The sequence below is a fragment of the Doryrhamphus excisus genome, linkage group LG1, assembly GCF_037039965.1.
Source record: "Doryrhamphus excisus strain RoL-2023G ecotype Guam linkage group LG1, RoL_Dexc_Guam_v1.1, whole genome shotgun sequence".
Taxonomy (NCBI): Eukaryota; Metazoa; Chordata; class Actinopteri; order Syngnathiformes; family Syngnathidae; genus Doryrhamphus; species Doryrhamphus excisus.
The window spans coordinates 8,808,415-8,820,732 of record NC_136357.1 but is presented as its reverse complement, the minus strand read 5'-3'; the positions used below and the strand labels follow the sequence as shown (position 1 = coordinate 8,820,732).

The 12,318-nt window shown below is 41.2% G+C and overlaps 2 protein-coding genes across 4 annotated transcripts in view; one reads left to right on the top strand and one right to left on the bottom strand.

Moving 5' to 3' along the window:
- Window positions 1–7,809, bottom strand: part of tln2b (talin 2b) — a 78,350-nt gene extending 70,541 nt beyond the window's left edge. For all 3 annotated transcript variants that reach the window (XM_078789490.1, XM_078789494.1, XM_078789496.1), the window contains exon 1: window positions 7,653–7,809. The gene's annotated coding sequence lies outside the window, so the exon portion shown is untranslated. The remainder of the gene's footprint in view (window positions 1–7,652) is intronic.
- Window positions 7,490–11,478, top strand: c2cd4a (C2 calcium dependent domain containing 4A). Its single transcript, XM_058074863.2, has 3 exons — window positions 7,490–7,640; window positions 9,841–9,978; window positions 10,051–11,478. Exon 3 carries the CDS (start codon window positions 10,081–10,083, stop codon window positions 11,407–11,409), a length of 1,329 nt encoding a protein of 442 aa, XP_057930846.2. The 5' UTR covers window positions 7,490–7,640; window positions 9,841–9,978; window positions 10,051–10,080; the 3' UTR covers window positions 11,410–11,478.
- The last annotated feature ends 840 nt before the right edge of the window (window positions 11,479–12,318 follow it).

The following is a 12,318-nucleotide window of genomic DNA, read 5'->3' as shown; positions in this document are numbered from 1 at the left end:
TGAGAAACTGAGAAACATGAAATTTATCTGTCCTGTATAGAATGAACTTGAAACTGAAATGAGCAAAATGTAACAAAATGGAGAGCAATAAAGCATAGGAGCGACCAGTCCAGGGGGTACCCCGCCTCTCGCCCAAAGTCAGCTGGGATAGGCTCCAGCATACCCCTTATGAGGATGGATGAATGAATGACTCAAGTTGCACGCAAAGTACGACAAAGTCATGCATGTTAGCAAATCTGCACTAATACTGAAATTTAACTTCATAGTCGTTTGGAAGGGAACGCACACAAAAATGGCAAAGAATATCCCCCAAAACAGGCAATAAATACAAACCAGGAGACCCGTTTTCATTGGTGTTTTCCTTTTGAACCATACATTAGTTGCAATGAATTTTTAAGTCATTCATACCACTGTGCTTTGCAATGAGATCCCTCATAGTCAGCTGTATTTGGCTGTGAGGAAAGTCCGATTGCAGATCGATCACATGGTAAATGGTCTTCCGCTCTTTTCCACCTCTGAGGCTTTGACACTGTTAAAATTAACCTTACTGATGACGCAGCATCAGGAGCAAGGATATTTTGACATGATCACGGGAGGGAGGGAGGGGGGGGCGTAGGATCAAACGACCACTCTACCACCTGAGCCATGCCGCGCCGTACAACATCACATCACATGTGGTGCAGATTTCTGCCCTTAGAAATCCCCAGAAGAATAACTTATCTACCATAATAATGAAGCACCATAACAAGTCATTTCTCATGTGCTTTTCTATTTTCTATTGAGTCTGAAATAAGAGCTTTAATAACAAATGGATATATTTAGAAATAATCCGACCTCTTACAAAACACTAATTAATAATACTCCCACTGTCCTAATCTACAGGACACTATAATCCAAACTATGCATGTTCTGAGCATTAGTACTGGCATCATTCACCAAGCATAAGCATAACCATTATACCGGAATAAAGCACATCAGGTGATTAACTATGTTCAGTGGATTGTGTGACTAAAAAGACCTGCAGCGGTGAAGAAAAACACAATGGGGGAAATATTGACTCAAAACAGAAAAGCATACATTACCTCCCCAAGTGCAAACAGTACCAGCCAACCTCCTTATTAGCAATCATTCAATTTGGAGTATACAAACATGTCAGAGACAAAAGAGCTTTGATTCTGCCACCCTGCACAGGCTGCCCATCAGGCTATCACATGATCTGATAATCACTTTGCTTCCAAGTGAAGGTGCATGCTTTTGTCTTCATTCTGAGGTAGCATACATGTTTAAAAACATAGAAGACGCTTTTAATGGTCAAACACAATGTCAACAACTGATGCTGTTCAACTCTTAATAATACAGCCGTTTAGCTAATTGCATACATATTTATGCAAATATTTATATCTAACAACATTCAAGCATTATTTTTTTATTTAAGTGACATCATGTGTTTGGGGAACAAGGTAATGCTTGACGTGCATTAGCTGCGGTGCTGTTAACTCACTTTAGACCATGAGCTGGACAGTGAGGTCGAAACCCGCCGTCTCCGAGTCCCATTTGACCTGCTGATGAGAACTTCCACAGGCTGGGCAAGTGCCATTGACCTGAACCACACCACACTTGGATCTACTGACCTACTTGTGCAGTATGCTAATGTAAGGCTAGCATCGCTGCGTCCTTTTAGACTGCATGAGTAGGAAATACTGGTAGGCAGCCCTGCTGAAAAAACCAGCATACACCAGCATGGAAATTATGCTGGTCAGTGCTGGTCTATGCTGGTTGAGCTGGTGGACCATGCTGGTGTATGCTGGTGACCCAGCACCAGCAAGGTCTCAATAATGATACTGGTCCACCAGATACTGCACATAAACACACAGATTGAGTGACATTGCAAACAATTCCTGGTGTTGTTTAAAATGACTGTCAAGGACACAACCCATTGGTTGCATGAACTGAAATCATTGGGCGACTGAAATGCTGTCCAATAAGATTTCGACTTGCACAGTCCTTTCATTGATTGCGTGAACAGTGACTGTAAGGATGTACTCACATGAGGCCAATTGTCCCGTGACTGAGCCCACTTAATATCTAAATCACGGTACATTTGGCAAATGTGTGGCACGATTCCATGCACATGGACTGTAATGTCACTGCTCATTGCAGATACCTTATGATAACGATCACAATTTATAATAGAAATAAAAACTCAAAATGATCCAAAAGTCAGACCCACAGTGATGTGTGCGTGTGTAATAAAAACGTGGCATCACAAAAAACGAATGACACTGGCAAAATGCCGCAAAATATATAATCAGAATGACTGAAAATAAAACTGGAAATAGTCTCCTTAATCAGATAAATTGCAGTAACTCCCCCCGCTGCCTGTCACATTCATCTGTTGGCAAATACATGGGAAGCGGTGACTTCAAAGTGATGGAGTAACGAGGGAATGAGAATGACAGCCTGCATCTATACATCTAAATGTTATGAGGGGAAAGCTCTGGAAAGGAGCCAGGCCCTGAAATGATCACAGAGACACAGCAGCAAGAAAACACGACAGGACAGATCTGTTTCAGCCGTAAACATAGAGAATGGGTCGACAGCATGGTCTGTGTTTGAATCCCCCCCCCTTACATGCTTATGCATTAAAAATGGTTCAGCAATCACACTCTCCAGTGACTCCCCCAGAAAATGTTACTTCCCACCCTGCAGCTGAACATTTCCTGAGGAATTCCGAGCAGGAATGTGTTCTTGATGACGGACCAACAGCTGAGAGGACAATTGCCGTATAATGAGCGAGAAGAATAAAAAGTTGAGGCTTTGTCTTAAAGGGGACCTATAACCTATAATTTTCCGGCCCTTTGTATTGAGGTGTACGCTTCTATAGAGCAGCTACACATGCTAACCAGCACAGAAAGCTTTCTATATCTTCCAGAATCTGCACATATTCCAGCTGAATTTGTTTGTTTTGTTTCATGCTTCTTGTTTTAATGTATTCCACCCACGGCCCGCCTCCAGGCACGCCCACTCTGCTGTGGTTGGTCACACTCTCAAGTGCTTTATAGGAGTTGATAATTCATTCATTCATTCATTTTCTACCGCTTGTTCTTACTAGGGTCACGGGGGTGCTGAAGCCTATCCCAGCTGTCTTCGGGCGAGAGGCGGTGTACACCCTGGACTGGTCGCCAGCCAATCACAGGGCACATATAGACAAACAACCATTCACACTCACATTCATACCTATGGACAATTTGGAGTCGCCAATTAACCTAGCATGTTTTTGGTATGTGGGAGGAAACCGGAGTACCAGGAGAAAACCCACGCATGCACGGGGAGAACTTGCAGACTCCACACAGAGATGGCCGAGGGTAGAATTGAACTCGGGTGTCCTCGCTGTGAGGCCTGGGTGCTCACCACTTAGCACCGTGCAGCCGGAGTTTATAATATATCAATTTATCTTTTTAACATACAGCTGTAATCCAAACCAGAAGTAGAGACTGGACAGTCCCACGTTTCTCTAGAAAAGAGGTTACTTCAAGATGTCTCACAATGGTAAGTAGCTTTAGCATTTCTCTACTGCATCGGTAACATGTAATGTGGTCATAACATGTTTTTTGCAGGACTATCAGCGTTTAATAAACAGAGCTTGGAGGAGACCAGAGAGCTTATCATGTTTAAAGTCCATGCCCACATCACAAACGCACAGTTTGGGCAAAAATCCCCAAAAAGTGTGATTCCCCTTTAAATGTGTTTGATTCAGAAACATTTTAACACTTTTTCACACCACGCCTCTTCAACCCATCACCCTACCACTCACCCTCCCACACATATATATACAGTAAATATATAAATGCAATTTTTTATATTTTATTTTAAAATCTGACAAAAGCACAGTAGGCCCCAACTACATTATATTTGCTGAGGGCAGGCTCACTGCACCACACATTGAAAGCCCTTAGTCTAAAACAATTCAACATCCACTAAATTGCTAAATACTATGGCATTGACTATTGCAGGTTTAAGTATATTCAACTTCTTTGAACAGGTAGTCTTTGCCTCTCTAACCAGATAGCCTCTAGTGCTGTCACACTGTATACAATACTACAATACTGCTGTTGTGGCCAAGCACTGATTTCCAATGCCTCAGTATTAACATAAAATTAGATTTAGCAGTGCTTACATTGTGTCCTTCCTCAGCTACAAAAGCCAAAATACTTGCATACACAGCAAATCTGTAATTTATGGCCGGAAAAAATCAATATCTTAATCCAACTGACAATCCTCCTCTTATCAATTATAGCCAAAAGGTTTTATTCTGAAAAAGCTTACCAGCAGAAGCTAATCGCATCAGTACTTTTGTGTCAAATTAATATGATGTTCTATTCAGCAATCTGTGGCCACTCATGCAAATGCTGGCCCGTGAATATGCATATTGAGTTCATTGGAGACTTTACATTGCCAGTAAGCGGACTGAGGTGTGGGACAGCCATTTTATTAAGTACACCTGCACACTCTAATGATATCCAATACAAGATAGCAATGCATAGTTTCAATAGACATCTATTGATTATATCAATTGATTATTGTGGATGTAGTTTGCAGGTGAGTAGAACGCCATTTCATCATACTGAGAGCTGTTTCCAATATTTTGGCCACCGAATAAAGTGACACAAGTCATAAAATGTGATCTTTATATTGTGCAGGTTTACCTAATGTTGATGTAATTGAATGGAAGTGTCAGTCCTGCAATTAACAACATTGAGCAATATGTAGCTAATGGATGGCAAATGCATATGTACATACTTTTGTACACAAGTGCTTACACTTTTACTGTCGTTGCTTTCATCCAGGTTGCTTTACAGTATCACAGAAGGACAGCCTTTTTTTCCAAAGCGTGGTCTCACTCGGGATATGCAGCCTTAAAGCTATCGGAATTGCAGCTGTCTGCATCCTGCTGAGACAGCGTGATCTGCAATGGTGCATCACTTGGGTAAAACATGCCAGCTTTTACTATCTCTCCTACAGCTAGAGTATCCTTGAATTCACCCTGGATATCCAGGAGATGACTCCACAGTGGACAAGAAGGGGGACAATTTTTTTTAGTCAAAACACATAAGCCAAATACACGGCCTGTTAACATTGTCAACACTATATACTAAATCCAAAAACTGCAAAATGGGCATACACTGGAACTTTCATATGTGAAAGTCATTGTGTATGACGTCACATGATAATTAGGGTTGGGGTTTTTTTGTTGTTTTTTACATCCGAGTGGAGGAAATGTGATTTTTTTGTTGTTGTTTCCATTCATACCTGCATGGAATTTCTACTTTCCAATAGTCTGTGGATATAAGACTATGAATGTTTTGGCATATTTGTTCATTTCAGTGATTGTTGATCTACCACCTCTTCAACATTCTTTCAATGTCCAGGCAAAAGCTACAGTATTTTATATCAGCACAAAAACATCCCAATCCATGAGAAATGGGTACTTTTGACTGTCTTATGCCTTTCTAGTGTGTTATTTTGTACAGACAGGGAATAATAGTTACAATTCTGCCACTTCTAGTCATATACAGTTCAATTATTTTCCCTTTGGTCTGAATCTGACACCCTTATTAAGAATGGTTGCAAATTCTGTACTATATACAATATTGTTTCCACTTTTAACATCAAAATGCCAGAGGAGTAGTTTAGTATACCAGAGGAATTGCTCACTTACTCATATCGCTGTATCACTTTGTTTGATAAGGTCTGTGAGGCGGGCCAACTCAATGCTATTTTCCGAATAGTTCCACAGGATGAAATTGCAGCGTGGAAACCGGGCCTGAGTCTGACACATGTGATCTAAATAATGACCTTATTTAATGTGTTTTTCTTTTTCTTTGGATGTTTTTGTGATGCCAAAAGAAATGGGTACTTGAAATCGCAGAGAAACAAAAGAGTAGTATAAAAGTAGTACACAAACCTCTGTCCTGGCTGCTCAGTGCAATATGGCTGAAGCAATGGTAATGGCTGCATGTTTACCATTGATGTAGAAAGGCACACAAGTAATCCTTCCACTACATATTTGGTACCATGCTTGTAATCATACTGTAGTTCGGTATTCAGGTTTACTTTTCAGTTGTTGCCTTTACATTTAACACTTGCATGACAGTTAAGAACAATTAAAAACTTTGACAATTCACTTCAGCAGCCTAGTAATTTCATATTATCAAAGTTGTGAAAAATAACGTCTGAAAATGTAATGTAATGTAATGAAATCTAGAGGTTTACATATGCTGGCTCCAAATGACCTCTCGCCAAGAGAACCAGAGCTTTTCTTCCTGTCATTCACGCAAACACCAATGACCAGTGGTGAAGCAGCAGAGACCTGCCCAGAAAAATGTTTCTCAAACATTGGGCAGCTTAGTATAAACAACATCAATACAGTAGGATGCTAATTTTAAAAGAATTGTGATCGGTGAAACAATTTTTTTCATTTTTTTCATTGCCATAAATTACGTTATTTCAGTAATTCTAAAAATATATATATTAAAAAGACAAGTTTTGCCACATTTTAAATAGATGCGTAATTGAGACACTGAGAAAAGTAGCAGCAGTACATCCCTTTCAACATAAAACAGTCACTTTCTTTAAAAAAAAGGGACAATTTCTGGGAAAAAAGTGAAATTCCATCAGGGAACGGCGGTGGAAAGACCTAACTGCCCACTGCCGATGGACTGCACCATTTTTCTCAAGCATGGATATATTAAAATACGGCAAATTAACAGTAAATTATTGAAACAAACATGTGATGGGAATGAAGGGGAACATCCAGTTGTTTGCAATCTGTCACTCCCATAAACACCAGTGATCTGCAGCAATGCGGCCCTGATAGAGAAAGATTTTATGATTGCAACAGTTTGACTCTTATGAGAAAAATGTTTTAAAATCTGAATAAATTGGGCCAAATAAGCATCACAGCGTGCCCTGTGTTTGACCTTCAATATTCCGTCATTGGATACACACAGGGTTAAGCTATACCTGTGTTACCCGGTCAGATCATGTGAGAAACACAATCCACATCCAACATCTGGTGACACATGCACATCTGCATGCAACAGCAGTGCAGCCAAGTGTATGTAGTGTGCACCCTTTGCACCCTTGACCTCTGATAGAGCAGCAAAGATAGCAGTCCTTCCAAACTTGAGGCAAAACACATTTGTGGGATACATGCAGGCATCCAGGCACGCCCACGTCACAGCCGTACACCTTCAAATGTCAGCTCCGATTCCCTCACAACAGCATCCAGGTCAAGTCCAAGTTAGTAAACCATGTCACATTTCTTGTTGCAGGGCAGCTAGGATGCTGAGGTCTGCAAAGCCTACATCGATGCGAACGCGTCGAGGAAACAAGTAGGTCAGTGAAATATTCACGTTATTAGTCGGTGTCAAAGCCAGTCCCCAAATTTGCTGAAGAGGCATCTGATACTAAACGGAGCGATGGAAGATCCGAAGCGAGAGCGCGCTGGGAAGCGGTGAAGTGAGCCATTAAAAGCCCGCTAAGCGCGGGGATAGGTCGTCTGCAGGGGGATGAAATGTTTCCAACGGTCCGCAGGGAGCCCAAATGTGCCCGGATCGGAGTCGAACACAAAATAGAAGGTGAGATCCTACCTGATGTCGGTCAACGTTTCGTTGGAAGCATGCGAGCTTTTACTTGGATGTCGGCAAGGCGACACACACACACATCATACACTCACATATCTCACACACACACACACACACACACACACACACACACACGCCTGCCTACTCCTCATCATCAAGCCCCTCCTCATCTATCTACATAAGCAGGGATGAGGAAGAGGAGCACTTTGCGTCTCGTTTTTTTTAACCTGATCATTCTATTCAAATGCTCATATGCAGCCATGTACAATTATATGATATGCTTATTGACATATTCATGTGAAAAAATACACCTGTCAAAACGATGATTACACACATACACGATGACAGATGACTCCATGAAGGAAATATAACCAGGTCACACTCTGCATGCAAAAAGGTACCACAGAGGGGTTTTAAAGTCAACAAATCGTTTTATTTAATCAAATGATTAATTTGCAAAAGGGGCAGTCTGGTGGGATTGTAGGTTTAAATCTGGGTTACCAATTGAATATATGTGATGTATGTGTCAAACAACATCCTTCCTCAGTTTAACATCTCAGTGGGTGGACTGGACACGACTAGACAGGTCACATACTGCCCCCTAGAGGACTAAATTGTAAGCACTTTCTTTTTATAGACTATTCCACTGGAGTTTACCAGAGCAACTTTCTGCTTATAGTAATGGAAATAGTAATGGTTTTATTTCATTTGAACATGCATCAGATTACAATTGAGTGCATCCCATAATCAGTTCACAGTTCCACATGTCCAAAAGGAGTAGGAAGAAGCAAAGCTTATTAAATCCTACCCCTCCATCTGGTACTTTTACAATCTGTAACTGTTACATTTGTTCACTTCCTGCTTTCCCAATATAGTTTAAGTACAATACATATACAAACACAAACTATTAAGAAAAAGTAATCATGAACAATAAGTACGTAAGTACAAACAAACAATTTTCTACTTTGTACTTTTCTAAATTTATACCATTATTGCTATCACCGTTCCACCTGGGGCCTGATGCACAAAAGTAAGATTCAGAGATCCAGAATAAATGACAGAGATGAGTTCAATCAATCCAAAACAAGAGCGTGTAGGCTTAATTGGTTCCATAAAGCTCAAACCAAGATGAGCAGATAAGGATTAATCAAGCCAGGTGAAACCAATCCTGGATCAGAGTCTTCCTTAAATAGACCTCACGATCAGAGTGTCGTACTTCCCTCATAGAGACTAAAGGTTAAAGAGCAAAAAAAAAAAAAAAAGCAACACCTCCCCAATCATAAAATAAAGACAAATGAAAGGGAATCGTGTCGACTCAAGTCGAAATAAAAGGAAATAAAAAATTCAGCAATTTTTGCCGAAGAAAATGTTAAAAAATGATTAGAATCATACAGAAAATACATTTATAACATAGTTCAATGGACAAATATTAATATTTTCTATTTTATTTGCTTTTGTATTTTTCACCTACCAGCAATTTATTGACTGGCACACACATTCCCTTCGACACCGCTGCTATTTGTCCCACCACAAGAGGGCAATATTGTCAATAACTTTTTGTGTCTCAAAAGCAACTACATTTAAATCATCCAAATGAATGAATGAATATGCATATTTTATGACATAAATATAGTATACTGTCCAAGACATTAGGGCCCCCTAATAATTAGATGAGACGAAATACAAGACAAAAATCTTCCACTGCAATCATAAAAGGCCTTGTGTTGATTAATGTTGTTATTAGTAGGCAATATTTTCAATGCTACGTATATTGTTGTTTTGGTGTCGTAGAACTGCAGAGCCTTTAATCTTCAGTTTGCTTTGCGTCTCTTTTAACCCGGTGTAGGTCACACAAAGGTCAGTTTGGACTACTTAAGAGTCTTCAAACATACAAAATACACACAGTATGATGGATTCGCTCAGTTACGTTGTATCTAATGCAGTAACACAAAAGCTGATTTACTTGGGATGTATTTATTTTGTATCTTTTGCAGTAATACAATATTCATGGTCTTTACCGTTTTTGGGAACCCGCAGTTACATCAGTTTTAAGCTCTGTTGTGCTTCCATGGGGTGTTTCCATGACAACCGGGTCATGAAGACAGGGGGAGGATCCAACCGGAGGAGTGCAGGGGGTGTGTTTTATATTCACTGGTTTCCTGCTTGATTTAACCTGTCTGCTTCCCTCAAACAGACCCAGATGTTCAGGACAGAGCTGCTCTCTGCTGTTGAAAAGAGACTGTCTTCATTTTTCACTGCACTTTGACCTTTTAGCTGGAGCTTTCAGTCAGTCCTGTGCAAGAAGATTTGTTGGATATCTTTATAAGGCGGGGTAAGACTGAATTTTTTTATTCAAGACATTTTTGCTTGCCTAGTGCTAACAAATGTTCTCTTCATAATGTAGAGAGTTTTCCTGAATTCTGTCAGCACATCTATGTGGGTTGTGGAGAAGATCCGTGTGTCAATGGAGAGCTCAATCCTGCCTGTACCATCAACAGAATTCAGCTTTAAGATCGGAGACATCATGTTTGGGGAAAAACTGGACAAACCCAAAAGGATTTCTCTCTTCCCAAATGTCATCACCCCTGACAACATCCCAGAGTTCTGCATCCCTCCAACCATCCCATCCATGCAGGAGATAAAGAATACAGACAGAGCTTCCCGTCTTGTAAAACTGAGCCTTTGCGAGAAGCCCGATGCAGCGGTGGCGCAGCACGAGGCCATGAACCCACACATCATCCAGGTAGAGAGCGTGGATGAGGGCCCGTATGATGGCTGCAGTGATGAGGAGACGACAAATGCGGATCCCCAGAGCCAGGCCGCCTTGTCCCTCCCTCACATGGCCAAAGCGCAGACCTGCTATGGTTTTTGCACCTTACTAGAGAGCCCCCACACCAGGAGGAAGGAGTCTCTCTTCCATGCCGATCCAGGCTGCTCTCCCCTACTGCTTCCCAGGAGCAGGTCCACAACATGCTCCCAAGTCAACCCGCCTCCTTCGTCTTCCCCTTCTTCCTTTAGCCTCAACACTCTGTCCTCCAGGCTTGCTCCGAGAGGACACAGCATCAACTGGCAGGGCACTCTGGACAGTGATACCACATCCTCTACAGAGTCGTCCCCGTTCAGCTCTCCCTTGCTGACCAGATGCCCCGCCAAGTCGTCCCTCTTCAAGGCACTCAGCCATGAACTGCTGCTGTCACGGAGCATGAGGAAGGCCATGGTGTCCAGGAATAATTCCCTTTCCACAGATGAAGGCAGCTCTACAGACAATAGCCCCAGTGTGATGAGGAGGGCTTCGGAGGGCTTAGCAGAGGGATTCCCTAGTTGCTGTAGACTGGCACCCCCTACTATCTTCCCCATGGACTTGACCCTGCACAAGGAGAGGGTAATGAAGGAAAGAATGGTGCCCATAGGGAAAGATGGCAGCCTGAGACTCTCAACTGAGTACTGCCCGGACAACCAAAGACTGCGTGTCCGACTGATCAGCGCAGAGGGCCTGTACCCTCTCTCTGTAGATCCCAAGATCATTAACTGCAGCGTCAGCCTCTCTTTGGTTCCAGGGAAAGTTCAGAAGCAACGCAGCACCGTCATCCGAAAGAGTCGCAATCCCATCTTCAATGAAGATTTCTTTTTCGACAATATCTCAGAGGAAGACCTCAATATGCGTTCCCTTCGCTTTAAAGTGGTCAACAAAATGTCCACCCTGAAAAGAGACTATCTGCTGGGCAGTTGTGATCTGCCTCTTTGCACCATTGTGACACTCTAAGCCATTAGTACTTCCATGCGTTATTAGTATTACATTATTTATTTTCATTGTTTTTGTATTGTAATATGATATTTTATAATGAATAAATTATGAGAACCACCAATTTTGTTTTTATGTAATTCTGTGTTGTTTCTTAAAAACTTAATCAAGCATGAAACCAATTTATGATGTTTGGATTTTCAGACGTCATTAATTTATTTTCAAAAATAGCTACCACAAAGTTATGTCGAGCCATAAAAAAGCATAAATTTTAAATTTGATGGTCCACTTTTATATTTATCAATGCTAAAATGGCCCCAGCACTACCGGCCCTTACATGAAACAACAATGGTATCATGTTTCTTCCTAAGCCAGTTGTTTTCATCCTGACCTTTTCCTCTGATTAAAAATATCACTAGAAACCAGAAACCTTTCAGCGAAGTTGGTTATGCATGTAGTTGTCAGCACAGTAAGTAAAAAAAGGAGCAATTAATGTTCTTTCCCATAAAAACAACTTGGCAAGTCCTGGAAATTCACATTAAATTAGTAGTTTACAATACAGAATATAACCAGGTTGTCCTCCTCCCCCTATAATCAGGGAACAAAGTGTATATAAATGCTATATATGTGAACAACCAAGCAAAGCCGCAGATCCTGATGTACACCGAACATATCCTGCAGCTTGTAGCAATAAAGAGCAGGCTTAAAAGCTGCCACTATAGCTGCTGGTTAAACATTAATAGGTTTCCCGCAGGGCTCGGAAATGCTCTGATAGAGGGGGGTGACAAGTGCGGCACTCTGTAATGAAACAGCATAATGTGATTATTGCTTGTAAATATCCTTTGCTGGTCAAACGTGTCATACAAAAGAATATTCTGATTGGAAAGGGAGAATAATACAGTTTGTCATGCAAATATTTCAGTCCAGATT